Genomic DNA, 15,631 nt, shown 5'->3' with positions numbered 1-15,631 from the left:
CCGGGGGGGCCCATCTGCCAGTTGGGACGCTGCCCGCCGCGGGTGCCCGTCCCAGCCCGCCATCCCCGTGGGTCACCCTCCGATCACCCTCTCCCGCCCACGGGGTCCCTGGGGCCCTGCCTCCCCGTGGGTGGGGGTGGGGGTGGGGGGGCGGCTGCCGCCTCCTGCTGCCCAGAGGCAGGCCTGCCGCTCACGCCATCTGTCAGAATCTCTGAGGAAAAAGAAGAAACACTGTTTCTTCTAAGGAAACCAGTTTTGAAAGAAAAAACATTGTTTTCTAAAATAACGATAAAGAAAAATACTCTCCAGTAACTGCAGCACCAACAAAACGTGAGATCTGACAGGAAGTCCCAACGCCTGCAGGCGTCCAGAGAGGCGTGGAAAGGTTCAGTCACCGGCTACACGAAGGACAGCACATACTTCTGTTTCCAATTATAACCTTGGAAATGAAAATCTTACTTTTCTCTAAATTGCCTGTGTCTATTGTAAATCTGACTTGTAATTTTAAAAAACATGCAGAGTAATATACCTGCGGAATAAAAGAGTTGAAATTAGAAGATCCTTTTCAATTAAAAAAAAATATTTCAAATGATTTAATTGTGGAAAGAGTAGTTAGTGTGGTGTTTTTGCCTAGTGGCTCAGGCCTACCCTACGACCACCGCACCCCCACCCGTGTTGTGAAGGAACTCTGCTTTGTGCTGCCACCAAAGCCAACAGTGACCACCCCTGCCCACCCCGCCACCCACCCCCCCCCGGAATGTGTGTGCACAGGGGCGAGGCTCAGACCATGGACTCTGTCTCCACCAGCCCCTGCAGGCCCTGCTTCCGCGACAGCGTCAGCACGGTGGGCTTCTGGCTGCCGTCCCCACCGTCACCTGACGGCTGGCGCGACAGGCCTTTCTGCTCCTCCTTGGCCTCCTCAGACACCTCCGGGTAGATCACCAGGAACGTGGCTGTCAGGAAGCCCAAGAAAGAGCCCACGGAGGCCACCACGGGAATGACACGCACGCTCCCAACGGCGTCCACCACGCCCCCGAGGGCGGACGCCACCAGGATCTGGGAGATGTACACTTGGCAGGAGAGGATTGCGCAGTCTATGCCAAAGCCGCGCTTGGAGTTCCCGGGGCTGTGGTGCACATACTGCAAGAGAAGAGAGCACAAGAGTGAGGGCCGGGCGGGGGGGGGGGGGGGTGCTGAGCCATCAGTCAACGTCCCCATGGTTCGAATATTAGCTCAGAAGTCTGGACACAAAACTTGCCTTCCACTCAGCCTGTCCCCTGACCCCGTCCCACTTCTATTCAACACTGTATTGGAGATTCTGGCCATTGCAAGAAGGCAAGGAAAATAAGTAAGATGTATTAAGGATTGGAAAAGAAAAAATAAATCCCATTATACACGGATGATGTGATTGTGGATGTCCAAAAGAATCCACAGATACGCTGTAAGAATTAACAGAAGAATACACCATATGTATGGGTTGAAAGGCTCAGTACTATAAAGTTTATAACTCTCCCCAAATTGATCTATTTCATCAATGTTTCCAATGCAAAAGCCTAGAAACCGATCTAACATTTAGATGAAAAGTAAACCGTCAAGAATACCCAGGACAATCGTAACGAACACCACAGTTGAAGGACACACAGCACCAGGTGTCGGGTCTTACTACGAAGCTACTCAGAAGAGTAGAACACTTGTCTGAGGACAGACCAGCCAGTGGAAGAGAGGACGGGGGACCAGAAACAAGGGCGCCACCCAATGCCAGCGCCAGCAGCACGGAGCACAGACTGTGGCCAGATGGTGAGAGACGAAAGGGAAGGAAGAACCGCCGCCCTCCGTAAGCACAGGCGTGAAGTCAAAGCAGATATTCCAGTCGCCTAAGGTTCAAACACTGGCAGGATGACTACACAGGGTCAGAGGTTAGGATGAGGCCCAGCTTTCTGTTGTTTCTGGGTCTGCATTAGCTTTTCCAGTTTGTTTTCCAAAAACCCACTAAGCTCTTCATCACTTACAGTTTGTGTACTTTTCTTGTAGTCATATTATGCTCCAACTAAAAAGCTTATTAAAAAAATAATGCTGTTCTTTGGATTTTCGTTAGTTTGGTATTTGATAGGAACCTAATCATAGTGGATTTACTTTGCTTCTATAATTGTGCAAGGAAAGATTAAACATAGTTTAGGTTTAGGAAGAAAGAAATCCGAGCTTTTTTGGGTTTCTTCCTTTCCTTTTAGGGTCTGTGTTTGAAGTTTGAGAACCACGGTCTACATCCGCACTGTGGCTACTAAGCACTTTGAAAGATGGCTGGTCTGAGTCGAGAGGAACCGTAGGTATAAGATACACCCTCATTTCAGGGCTTGGGGAGAATAATCAATATTTTCTACTGAATGTGTTGAAATAATGGGTGTTTTGGATGTACTGCGATAAACAAAATACACCATTAAAGTGATTTCACCTGTCTACTTTCTCTTTAAATGTCGGTACTCAAAGCATAGACTGACCCAGGTGCCTCACGCTCAACTGGACAGGACAGTGCTGGCAGTCCTCAGGGGTCTACGAGGGGACAATAGGGGGCAGGGAGCCTCCCAGGTGCCCAACCAAAATCCCTCAAGATGCAACTGAAGCCTCCAGGCAGGTACCAGTGGCCCAGGCCACTGAAGGTACAGAGCCTTGCAGCCAGGAAGCCTGGGCCTCAGACTGACCCAGGCAGGTGGTGGCTCTGTTGGTCCCTTCAGAACCAAAGATCTAGGGGGATCACCCCAAATGTCCCCCAAGTGGAAGGTACAGAGCTCTGCCTCGAGATGAGTGGAGAAGAACACGGGCTTTGGAGCCAGATGGGTCTGATGATCTGACCTGATGTACATTTTGGGCTGGTGACCTCGTGCCCCAGCACTTCATCCACTGTTCCCCGCCCCCCAGCCACGGACGCACCTCCTTGATGTCATGGTACTGCCCAAGCAGGGCGTAGGGGCAGTAGGAGATGCTCATGGAGACTATGCCCATGGTGCTGATCATGATCATGGCAACATAGACGTTGGCGAACATGGCCATCACGGCTGTGCCGATGGAGAAGCCCAGAGTCCCCAGCACGTAGATGACCCTGATGCTCAGATCATAGTTGTCCAAGTATTTCTGTAACAGGGCTGTAGAGAGAGCGTGGCCACAAGGCCCTGAGCTGCGTGCCCACCTCACTCCCGTCGGGCGCCGCCCACAGCCCCCTGCTGCCTCCACTCCAAGGAGGCTCCTTCGATGCCCACCTGCCCCCACATCGCGGCCCACCTGCCCCCAACAGCTTGCGGCAAACCGTGCCTCGCTCAACTCCCTGGGGCTCCAGCACCTCAGACATGAGCCCTCTTGGGTCCCAGAGCCCAGAGCCTGGTCCCACCCTGCAGCTCCCTGGGGCTCCCCCGCCCCGTAGGCCAGCCTGGCCAGGACCCTGCCCACCAGTCCAGCCCCACACCAGTCTTGACTTGGGATCTCGAGTTGTGGCTGGTTTCCTCACGGGTGAACCCCTGGGTCTAGAGGGACAGCCTCCTGCCGACCCTTTCTGACCCAGCGGCTTAATGTTACCTCCCCCAGGAAGCACCTCTACGGCCTTCCTGAGAACTTCTCTGTCAAACACAGACAATGCTGTGGTGATGGTCAGGTGGGCTTCCCACTGCTTCATGGCCTTCACCTTGGCCATCCTCAGGTCCAGGCCAGGCTGAAACAAAGCTGACCTCCCCCTCCACGGTTCATGTAGAGAATGGGCAGGACCTAGGCCAGACTTGTTTAAAGAGATCCCGGACCCTGACTGTGCCCCATTTCTGGAAGGTGTGCCTAAGCATGCCACCCCGACCCCCATCCTCAAGGATAACCTGCACCTCCAGGGAAAGGCCTCTCCCCCACGGCAAACTGCTCCCGCAGCCACCCTGACGGCTGCAAACACACCTCATGCCCTCATGCAAGCCTTGGGATGCTGGCACCACCTCTCCCTGCCCTCCTGGCTAAGATGCGAAAGACCCCTCTCCCAGGATTGTGGGCATGGTTCCTGGAGTCCCCCCATTCCCGACCCCATCTCCAGCAGAGCCCCTCTCTGAGGAGCCCCCGGGCAGGAACCGCAGAGGTCTCAGGATGCCCAATTCTAGACACACAAGTTTCCATGCGTCTGCCCCTGAACAACAGTCCTGCTCAAAGTCAGGCCCGCCTTCCGAGCAGGATGACCTTGGCCCTATTTCCCATCACTGGGCATCTCCTGGGGAGCAATACTTCTCCACCTTGAGGATCGCTTACCTGAACAAATTGCACCGGTGGCCGCGTAAATCACCAGGCCCCAGCAGCCCATCTTCACGCCAGCATTGTAGGCCTGCCAGGCGGTCGAGTTAGAGGGGGCCTGTTCCGGAAAAGAGACTGGGGTTCAGGGGGGCAGGGATCACGTGCCACACCCTTTGGGCAAAGAAAGTGACTTTACATCTCAACTGCAAGCAAGCTCTTCATTTTACAAACAGTGATGAATGCTACACTGACTGACAGGAGACTCGGCCACAGTCCCGGCTGGGACCCAAGCACGTGGTGTTAACCCCTCCCAGCCTCGCCCCTGTCCTGTGCCGGAGCCGGAGGGGAGGGAGGCCAGAGCCTGGGCTGAGGCCATCTGGCCCAATGTCGGGCAACGCAGCCACAGGTCGTGAGCCAGCTAATGGCACGGGGAACAGAACCAGGTCCCGGCCGGGCCAGGCCGCGGCGCAGAGGGGCCCTCCGTGGAGCCGCTGAGCTCTGGGGCAGGCTGGTGCACAGCAGTGGGGCGCTGCGGCAGTGCCCCCCTCAAGCCTCTCCCAGCTGCTCCTGCCTCGTGGAGCCCCCGGCGTCCCCAGCTACTCTCTGTGGACCTTCCGAGCACAGCAACAGGGGCGCACGCTAGCCGCCTGCCCCCCCCTGCACCCCCTCGGGAGCAGCCTCTTGGATGCAGCGCGCCAGGCTGCGGCCGCGGGCACACGCGCCCGGGCGCTCACCTTGGGGTCCCCTTCGAAGATGACCTGGCCCATGAAGTCGGTGTAGAAGACAGCCTCGGCGATGACAGAGAACCAGGTGAGCAGGTGGCAGAGGCAGAGACGCATCAGCTCCCTGGGCATCTTCAGCATGGACAGCCAGAGCAGCCGCACGGTGGTCTCGCCCTCGCCCTCCTCGCTCTCCGTGTCGCCACTCGAGGTGGTGGCCCCGCTCTGGTTCCGGTGCCGGCAGCGCTGTCGCTGCCGCTTCTGCAGGTCGTACAGGTCGCTCATGCTGCGCGAGGGCTTGATGAGCACCACAGCGTTGGCCCGCCGGTACCGGTAGCGGTGGGAGCCGATCTTGCCATAGTAGGAGAAGGTGCTGGAGGCCTGCCGCCGGAACATGTGCCTGCGCCGCCTCATGGAGCCGGACGCGGCGGGGGGCTTCACGTCCACCCTCGTGTAGCCCACGGGGCCGTCTTTTGGGGGGGAGCCGCTGCCGTTGGGGACTTTGGCTTCATTCAAGTGATTATCGAGCAGCGTCTCGTCCTCTTTCGCCGTTTCCCTGAGCAGTGAGGCCAGGCGGGGCGGTGGCCTGGCTCTGGCGAGCTCCTGGCTGGTGCTGCGGGGGGTGCCGGGGTAAGAGCCGTCGTGGAAGATGGAGGGCTCGATGTCGGGCAGGAAGGGCAGCTCGGGCTCCAGGTCCAGGGCGGCGTCCGGCACATGCAGCACCGAGTCGCTCTTGCTGCGCACCATGTCCACGCTCAGGTAGTCCAGCGTGAGCTCGTGCTCCGACTGCACCTCCTCGGGGAACAGGGCCACGCCGCCGTCCAGAACATTCACACGGGCAGTGGGGGGCAGGGCGTCGGCCCCCTCCCCGCCCCGCTCCTGCTGGGGGCTGTACTGCTCCTCCTCGATGCTGAGCAGGTGCAGGGCCACCGACACCACGAAGATGATGGCCGCGAAGAAGAAGAGCACCTGGTTCTGTGTCCGGAGCCAGGCGCCCAGGAAGGTCTGCGTCCAGTCCAGCCCCCCCAGCACGTAGCCGACGGCCCCGCCGAGGCCTGAGTGGGTGGTGGAGACAGACGGAGCCTGTGAGCCATGTCGGGCGGCTCGACACTCCCTCCCAGGAGGTGGGGGGTGGGGGGAGGGGGGAAGCTAGGAAAAGATCTCGAAGGGCCCTTACCCTTAATCGCGACCCGAGCCAACATTCATAGCTACGTCCTGAGTCAGGACAAGTTTTGGGGATGGAAAATGAGTAAATGGTAGGAAAAACAAGCTGAGAAACTACAGCTGACCCTAGGTTTGGAGTTCTGGCTTAACAGACTCCTGCCTAAGGAATCAGGAGCAGCTATCTGCCAGGATAGGAAACAGATGGCTGCCCGGGACTCTGGGCAGCACTGACCGCCATCCCTTAAGCTCAGGAAGCTGCTGTTCCCAACGGATGTGAGCAGTGCCCGAGTGCAGGGAGAGCTTAGCAGCGGCCTGCTCACCGCCTTGCTGGCCAGCGCCGCCCAGTGCCGCCCGACGTGGGGAGGAGGGCCTTGGGAACAGCCTCGGCGCACCGGCCGGCCTGGGGCCAGCTGGGCGCGGGCAGGGCGTGGGGGGCGCGCTCACCGGCAGAGAAGGCGTGGGTGTTAAGGGGGCGCAGGGCGCGCTCACTGGCGGAGAAGGCGTGGGTGTTAAGGGGGCACGCGCTCACCGGCGGAGAAGGCGTGGGTGTTAAGGGCCATGTTCTGCTCTTCACTGTCCACCACGTCCAGCAGGTAGGCCCGGATGGGGCCCTCGGTCGCGTCGGCGCTGAAATCCAGGACGACCACCCCCAGCACCGTGAGGACGATGCCAATGGGCTGCCGGTTGGGGACATCGCCAAGGGACAGACCTGACCAAACATACAGGGGCAGTCAGATCTCAGCTCCCAAGACCAGACAGCCACCTACAGGGGGATGGGGGCGCTCTTGCCAACGCCCGAAAGGGGCGTGTTCCTGGGCACAGACGTTCAGTACAGAAGACAGGCCCTGTTTTTTCCATTTCTGTTATTTGCAGGGTTATTTCTGCTCCCCAGTCACATTAACCGTTCGGTGAACCTCAAAGCTTACTTACCTTCACATTTTGTAACTAAAAAGGGAAAACGATCCTTCCTCCCCAACCCTCACTGGGGAAGGAGGACCGTGTTCGGAGCACTAAGTGAACATCAGTGAGGAAAGGTGATGTGTGACACACTCAGTCACACGCACCACACTGGGGTTCGAGGTCAGCTCCCGGGCCAGGGCCTGCGGGGGGTGCTCCTTCAGCGCTTACTGAACACGTGATGGGTCTCCCTGGTCATCCACTGTAGTTTCACACCTTCCAACGGAAGACTGCTTGAGTTTGTCTCACTGATGCTGCGTGGTGAGCATGTGTTTATTTTCCAAGAAGAACAAACCTTCCAAGGCCGACACTGATGACACGTCGTACTCAGACCGTACCCAAGGCACCAAGCCAGAAACACGGGCCAGCTGTGCAGAGGGCCACACTCAGACCTCAGGTGACAGACCACCCCAGCCCACGGAAGTGCTCATGATCTGCCCCGGGGTCGTCAAGTGCATTCTTGGAGCAGCCCACGTTCCAGAAAGGTGCAGCTCTGAGGAGCGACGGGAATGGCCCCACTTCTAGAACAATTCCTCCCTCAGCAGGTTGTAAGCACCCAAAGGAAGCAGCAATCACATGCCACGTCTCACCTGCCATGAACCCAGAGACCAAACTGGTACCCCAGTGGCCAAGCTACAGCTGGGTCCATGAGGCCGGCTGGCATCCTGTACCCATGGATGTGGAGGGGCCGTGGGTAGAGAACCTGGGCCCCGGGGCAGGTTAGCTGCAGCATGGGAGGTGCAGGGGAGAAGCCCAGGAGAAGCGTGAACACAGCTAGACAGGGTGCCAGGCGGAGGCCAGAGCCCCCACGTCACTGCCATGCCAGTCCCACAGACACAGCCTCGGAGAACGCCATGCTTTCTCTCTGGGTCAAAGTGCTGGGAAGGGACACCTGCTCCATCGGCTGAAGGGGACAGGCTGAGAGCACCAGCAGCCCCGTGCCCACAGTTCCCGGAAAGCGGCCCCCTTCAGACTTCTGGCCAGCCGGCTGCAGTGGCCTTCCTGGGCCCCAGTCCGGCCCCACACAGGCCTCTGAGAAACCAAGGGTTTCTGGGGCCTCTCCGTGAGTGATCCAATGTCACCGCTTCCACCTCACTTGACGCAGACTTGGGGTCTGCTGGTATACGTCAGAACACAGATGCAGCCTCGGTCTTAAAAAGTCACTGCCCGAAAACAAGGTCTTGTTTTGAACAGTTTTGATGGGCTCCCTCAGGGCAAAAACTATTTTCCCACACAGACTGGCTTTAATTACAAAACAAAACAACAACAAAGGCAGAACCAACCATGAGTACACGAGACAAAAAAACAAGTATGGGCTTGGGTCTGGCCACTTTCAATACCAAGTCTGAGAAAAGGAGAAAAGAGAAGGGGGAATTTCTGAAACTCTGGAAACAGGACGCGCTGTCAGATACGCAGGGGACACAAGCGGTCACAACAGGAAGTGCTTCCCTGTGAACGGGTCCCCACGGCGTTCCCACGTGGGGCCCGGCCCCAGCCCTGCCAGGAGAGCCCGGAAGCCCCGCGCCAGCCCACGGCCGGCCAGGCTGACCTACGGCGCCGAGAGCACAGCCCGTCTGCCAGGCCGTGGCGGAGGGACACTTACCGATGGCAGAGCCGTTAAGGAAGAGTGCCACGCCGAAGAGCACGCCGACGCACAGGGCAAGGATGAAGGGCCGCCGGCGGCCCCAGCTCAGGGTGCAGCGGTCACTGGCGGAGCCGATGATGGGCGTGAAGATGAGGCCGAGGATGGGGCTCAGGAACCAGGTGAGGCTGTAGTACTGCTCCGGAAGGCCTGTGGCAGACACGTGGCGAGCTGTCACGGGGGCGAGCACGCGCAGACACACGTGCACACCTACACCCAGGGCCAGGAGAGGCACCGTGGGGTCCAAGACCTACCTTTGAAGCTGAAGATTTGAGACCCACCAAAGCCCAACCGAGAAGCATCAGGTGGCTGGAGGCCAGCACCTGGGCCTCGGAGCAGGCATCCCCGACAGCCGGGCACTAAGTGTGACAAGCGGCACTTGCTAGACCCAGCAGAGCCTGGACCGGCCACGCACACACAGAGACCAGGCACCTGCGGTGCCGCTAATGCTGACCAGGGCCCCACGTCTCCGGCTGCTCAATGCCACCTCACTGGCATCAGGCATCGCACCCCCATCAGCCCAGAACTGGGGTAGGAGTGAGGACCGCCCCCTCCCCCCGCTGCTATTCTGGGCCATTCTGGGCCTCACTGCCCAAAATCCATCACAGGAGTCCTGCTGAGGGGCCGCACAGACACTGACATGCTCCCTGACCCCCACGGTGGGCTTCTGAGTGGCTCCTAAGGGGCCAACGAGAGGGGAGGCCTGGGTTGGTGTTCAGCTGGAGCCAAGGTGTTTTATCTGGCACCAGATATCCACTCTGCTCTGACCCTCCTAACTGCCCTGGGAGGTAGGGGTTATTGTGCCCACTGTCCAGGTGGGGAATCTGAAGCTCAGAGAGGTTAGGTAACCTGCGCTGGGTCACACAGCGAGAAGGTAGGACCCCCTTGCACTACCTGCTGCCACCCTATTGCACAAACCCCGTGCCCGTCACCAGGTGATCGGCACACTCCACACACCAGAGCGCTACACTCAGCTGGGGGGACCAGGCTGCAGCCACGCACAAGCCGGACCCCACACGTGCCGGGCACGGAACGGCTCACAACGTGCGGTCCGTTTACATGAAGTCCAAGTGGCTAACGGGGGCTCTACTGGCAGATGCCAGGGTGGCGGTGGCCCTTAGGAGGGGTGGGGGCTTTGGGGCTGGTGTGTAATCATCTTCTTGACCTGGATGGGGGTCACTGGGGACCCGTCCCCCTGCCACAGGCTGCCACCGTGCACCTGTGTCCTACCTCAATGACACATTTACTCAGACAAGGACAGCGCTCCGGCCTGCCAGCGATCCCCCGGTCAGCGTGCCGCGCCGCCACGGGCACTGGGGAACGGGGTGCTGGGATGCACCACTGGGAGCCGCACTCGTCAGCAGAGGGACGCACCCTCCACTAACACACCCACGCATGCCATCCACAGGTCAAGGCATCTCTTCGGCCTCTACACCAGGCAGAACCGTGCTCCTACTGATGTCCCAGCACCGTGCCACCTGCTGAGGGACATGTCCCGCGACGTGCCATGGCTTCTGCCGCAGGCCTGGGGCCTCGTTTCTCCTCGGCAAGGGCAGGCAGAGGGGGCAGCAGCAACCGCCCAGGCCGGGCCCACGCTGCCCCAGGAAGGACTGCGAGCGAAACTACTCCACGTGTACGACGCAGAGCGCTCTTACCCCTGGGTACATGGACTCTTACTTTTGTTGGGGTTTTTAATATGGCACAACTTTACTCATAAACACTGACTGGCCAGTGAGAAGACCCCAACCACCGACCCTCTGTTAACCCATCCTCGGGCTGCAGAGGCCAGCCCATGAAACTCCTCTGGTCTGGCCCGTGGCTGTGGCTGGCCCCCTCCATCCCTGGAAGACCCTCACCTGCCAGGCCTGCATCCACCTACCCCGGTGATACCAAACCCTCCCAAGACGCCGGGCTCCCGACAAACCCACGCTCTCCAGTGAGATGCCAGTCTCATCCAACTGCCACGCACCACCGCCACCCCCCCACCCCGCCCGCACCCTCCTTGGCCACAAGCACTCCCTCCTGGCATCACGTCTTCATGACTCCTGGCTCAGGCAATGCACACATTGCTGGTCCAGGTGCCGGGGGATCAGCACCCACGACCTGCCCGGGACCCGCTGGGCCTGCCCTGGGGGCATGGCAGCGAAATCTGGAATTCTGCTCATCTTTGCCTTATGTACCCCCGAGCCCTGTTTGTCAGGAGCACACACATTCCCAGCGGTTGTGCCTCATCACTGACCTTTTCATCCCGTGAGCTGCCCCCTTTCTCGCTGGCAATGCCCGTCTCTACTGGACGTCCACTTTGTCTGAGGTGGGTATGCTTGTCCCCACGAACTCGGGCTTCCTACCTGCCCGGCAGATCTCGACCCATCCATTCTCAAGCCACTGTGTCATATTCTGAGAGTGGGTGTCGCTCTCAGCACAACAATGGCTCTTCTTCACCCCTGCTCTCTGGCCTGTTTTGTCCACTTCCGTGTAGCGCAATTCCTTACGTGGCTGAGAGAATTCCTTACGTGCCACGTTGCTACTCACTGTCTCTGCACCTCTTGTTCCTGCCTGCTTTGGGCCAAGTTAACGGAATACTGCCTTGCATTCCATTTTAATTTATGTATTGGCTTTTCAGCATCATTTTGTAAGTGGTTGCTCTAGAGATTTCATTACACACCAACTTTTCAGTCTAGTGGATGAGAAGCTCAGCACGTAAGAAAGAACCTCACAATCGTCTGTGTCTTTGCGCCCGAGTCTCTTCATGCTACATGTGGTACATGCATCCCATCTACAGACAGCATAAACCCCGTTCTGTGCTGTAAACAGTCAGATTTAAGGGAATTAAAAGGAAAACTCTTTATTTTTACCTCCCATTTCACCACTTCTTCCTTCCTTCCTGAAGACCAAGTGTTCACATGGTAACACATCCCTTCCGCCTGAAGGACTGTCTTTAGTCTCCTCAGCATTTCTTACAGCAAGCTGCTGATGTATTTGCTCTTATAAATGCTCTTGTATTTTACCTAAAATGCTCTTGTATTTTACCTAAAATCTCTTTCACTTCTATTCTACAGGATATTTTTGCTGGATAAAGAATTCTGGGTTAACTCCTCCCACACCGCCCTCCATGTTGAGGCTGTCATTCCCGTTTCTGCAGAGAAGGCTGTGACATTCCATGTGACTGGGGATGTGAAATGTCTTCCTTTCCTCCGGGTGCTTTCAAGATTTTCTCCTTCCTGTTGATTTTTAGCACTCTGACGATGATGAACCGAAGCAAAGTTTTCTTTTTCTTTCTCCTGCTTGGACTCCGCTGAGCTCCATGAATCCGTACACACACGTCTTTCAGAACACGTGGGAAATTTTCAGTTAGTACTGCACAAACTTTTTATGCCCCCTCCTCTAGCTCCTCTCCCCTGGGACCCCAATCACAGGTGCGTCAGACCTGCTGACACTGCGTCACGGCGTCCCGAGGCCCTGCCCCTTTCTGGTCTCCATCTTTGTCCTCTCTGTTCTTCAATCATTTCTGCCAACCAAGCCTTCAGTCTTTCTCCCATCATCCCCCAACTCCCCTAATTTTCTCAGATATTACATTTTTCAGTTCCTGAATTTCCATTTGGTTCTTCTTCAATAGTTTCTCTCTGTTGAGATCTACTACTTCCCACTATGAACATGTTTTCCTTTACGTCCTTGAGCACCCTTAAACACACCTGAGGATTCCAACGAGTCATCACCTTGGGGTGAGTCTCCACTGCTGCCTTTTCTCTGGACTAAGGGTCCCATTTTCATCTTCCCTGTATTTTACCTCTAATAATACTAAGCTGTACCCTACACAGTATAAATGATATGTTGCAGAGACGCTACATTCTGCTATATTCCTTTGAAGGCTGTGGATATTCTCATTTTAACACGTAACTTGGCTAGACTCAAACTCAAAACTCTCCCCCGCAACAGGAGCCAGAAGAAATCTGTCCCATTTTTTTTTTTTAGCTGAGCTGCTTAAACTCTGGCCCATAAATCCACCATTTCAAAAACCAGCCAAAGGAGCGCCTGGGTGGCTCAGTCGGTTGAGCGTCCAACTCTTGGTGTTGGCTCAGGTCATGATCGCAGGGTGGTGGGATGGAGTCCCATGTCAGGCTCCGCACTCAGTGAGGAACCTGCTTAAGATTCTTTCCCCCTCTCTCCCTCCCCCTGCCTTCACTCATGCTCTCACTCTAAAAATGGATAAAAAATAGGGTGCCTGGGCGGCTCAGTCGGTTGGATGTCTGCCTCCGACTCAGGTCATGATCTCAGGGTCCTGAGACTGAGCCCCGTATATCAGGCTCCCTGCTCAGTGAGGAGCCTGCTTCTCCCTCTGCCTGCCACTCCCCCTTCTTGTGCTCTCGCTCGCTTGCTCTCCTTATCTCATATAAATAAAATCTTTAAGAAAATTAAAAACTTTTAAAAAGCAGATACATAAAATCTTAAAAAAACCCCAAAAAACAGGCAGAAAAATGAGCAGAGACGTTGCAGGATTTGGAGTTTCCCTGGCTCAAACTCTGCCCCAAACTTTGTGCTTGAGTCCTTCCAGTAACAGCACGTATCCAGCGTCGTAGCTGCCTATCTTCAGGCCGAAGGCCGTAAAATGACGCGAACTTGCCCAGCACCGCTCCCTTCTTCTGGTTTCCGATGTTCTCCAGCGGCTTCAAGGAGCTGCTTTTACATTCGGCCCTCACTTTGTGTGAACGGCAGAAAAGTTCTTCTGATGGGAGCTGCTGTGCCTAGCTTCTGCGTGGTTTTCAAAATGAATAATGCTGAGGGATCATTTCATTCGATCCTCGCAGAGCTCCGTGAGGCCCAAAGTACCGCCTTCACCGCAGCCCGTACTCCCACCACCTCTTCCGGGCTGCTTCGCTGCATCACAAGCTCCGTGAAGAAAGGGACGAGGTGTGCTCTGTGCCCTGCCATAGCTCCAGCAGGTGCTCAGTAGCTACTGACCGAACCAAAGGGTGTCCTTCAGCAACCGCCAGCAGTTCCCCAGCCCACGCTCCTGACTTGAGACGGGGCCAGCTGTGCAGGGAGACAGAGGGACCCAGGCACCACGTGGTAAGTGACAGGTGTGCGGGGGGGGGGGGGCGGCGGCTGGTAGCTAAGTGGTGGAGGGGACAGCCCCAGTGCCCCAGGGCATCTCTCGTGTTCCACTGACAAGCCTGTGGAACAATTTCCAGAGCCCAGTCGCATCTCATTTATCCTCACAGGCAGCCAGAGAGGTTTGCACCACCATCCCCATTCTACTGGTGAGGGACTGAACGCTCGGAAAGACCTGCCTGTACGGATGGCGAGGGACACACGACGCTTAAATCCGGCACTCTGTCGCCGGAGCCCGCATCCTCCTGCTGCTAGACCACACTGATGACTCTGCGGGGCACATCCAGCTTCCAGTTGGGTCTCGTGTGGGCCACTGGCTCCACGGCCAACCAGAGGGCCAGCAGCAGCCCCACACTGGAGTCTGTCAACTCCCCGAGTCTTGGGCGACCAGCTGCGCCTGCAGGGCATGGGGGCCTCGGGGCAGGAAGCCAGGGTTTGGGGGTTGACGGAGGGCAGGTGCAGAGCTCCAGCACACAAGCAAGACAAGTAGCACCCTCTGGGCACCACGATGCAGCCACCCAGCGATTGCAGATGGGATGGGTGTGCATGCCCCACTGGCAGGTCCTGAATGGTGGGCGCACCACACTCACGGGTAGCATCTCTAGTCCCCAGTCCCACTGCGCTAACGGGCAGAGAGGAAGCTGCACGGAAAAAGTTCCTTCGAGACGTGGCCTCAGCTGGAGAGGCCTAAACAGTGGCCAGCACTTCCTTCTGGCCATGCTCAGTCCTTCCCAGAGCTGTGACCGAGCGCCAAGAGGCTCTGAGCCTGGTCACGAGACAACTGTGTGCACATAATCCCTCCTTAACTTGCACAAACGACCGTAAGCCTCTCCGAGGTGCGAGGCTCCGTGGCAGGCAGGAGCATCTAAGACTGGCTGCTGAGTGCACACCACCACCTGGGTGCCGCCAACGCCTGGTGTGAGCCATGCCCTGACCCCGACCCGCCGGCCCCTGGCTCATGTGAGGCCAGGATGCTGTCCCTAGGAAGTCCTCGAGGCCAGCAAGTGGGCGACACAGCAGGGTCTGGCTGACACAAAGCCTGTGCTCTTCCCCAGCACAGGCCACAACACAGACGTGGCTTGAGAAGCTGGCTGTCAAGGGGACAGGGAAGGAAGCTGCCCCACCAGAGGGGCCCTCTGGAAAACAGGGCTTCCTGCCCCCCCATGAGAGGGCTGGCAGCAAGGGCAGAAGCCTGGCCCTGCCCCGGACAGCTCCCCGTGCCCGACGGATGCCCAGAAAATGCATGGTGGTGGCGACTGAGCCCAAAGGTGTGCTCACACTGTGGCTCGCGCTCCAGTCCAGTGCCAGCTGATGGGTCCGTGAGCTGGGGAGGTGGCGTGCGTGTACCTGGGTGCCCTGCGCAAAGGGCTGCTGCTGTCCCAGGCCCGTGCCACACGCCGGCCCGCCCTAACAGCTGCTTCCTGTGCTAGGCTTGCTCAAGGTGGCCTTGCCGAGCAGGAGCACTGGGCCACGGGGTCGGGGGGGGGGGGGGTGCTTGTGGGAGCCCCACTCAGGCTACATCCCGGAGATGCCCAGATGGCCTCTGGCCCGCAGCACCCGCACGAGGGGAGACAAATACTGGGAAGCTGTCACTCCTTTCTGAGAACAGGCACATGACCAAAACCGAACAGTCATGTGATTCAAACCCCAATCTTAGAAACACATGAGGAAACCAGCCACGCGGACAGGGGTCAGCAACTCACCCCAAGCCTGGGTAGTCGCACAGAGCGCCGGCTGGCCTTGGCAAAGCGGAGGTCAAGACACGGAGCACGACACGTGCCCTGGAGGCTCT

The 15,631-nt window shown here is 57.7% G+C and overlaps 1 protein-coding gene across 4 annotated transcripts in view; it reads right to left on the bottom strand.

Annotated features, from left to right (window-relative positions):
* Positions 1–308: 308 nt before the first annotated feature.
* Positions 309–15,631, bottom strand: part of SLC45A4 (solute carrier family 45 member 4) — a 74,240-nt gene continuing 58,917 nt past the window's right edge. For all 4 annotated transcript variants that reach the window (XM_088022736.1, XM_028105706.2, XM_028105707.2 and 1 more), the window contains 6 exons: positions 8,692–8,880; positions 6,661–6,840; positions 4,983–6,022; positions 4,267–4,366; positions 2,926–3,137; positions 309–1,140 (listed from right to left, as the gene is read on the bottom strand). In XM_088022736.1, the coding sequence (XP_087878862.1) occupies positions 781–1,140; positions 2,926–3,137; positions 4,267–4,366; positions 4,983–6,022; positions 6,661–6,840; positions 8,692–8,880 (2,081 nt within the window). In that variant the 3' untranslated portion in view covers positions 309–780. The remainder of the gene's footprint in view (positions 1,141–2,925; positions 3,138–4,266; positions 4,367–4,982; positions 6,023–6,660; positions 6,841–8,691; positions 8,881–15,631) is intronic.

The sequence above is a fragment of the Eumetopias jubatus genome, unplaced genomic scaffold (genome assembly GCF_037043125.1).
Source record: "Eumetopias jubatus isolate StellerSeaLion01/CBP00866 unplaced genomic scaffold, mEumJub1_p1.0 scaffold_4, whole genome shotgun sequence".
NCBI classification, from domain to species: Eukaryota; Metazoa; Chordata; class Mammalia; order Carnivora; family Otariidae; genus Eumetopias; species Eumetopias jubatus.
The sequence above is the reverse complement of the archived record's forward strand: the minus strand, read 5'-3'. Positions and strand labels throughout refer to the sequence as shown.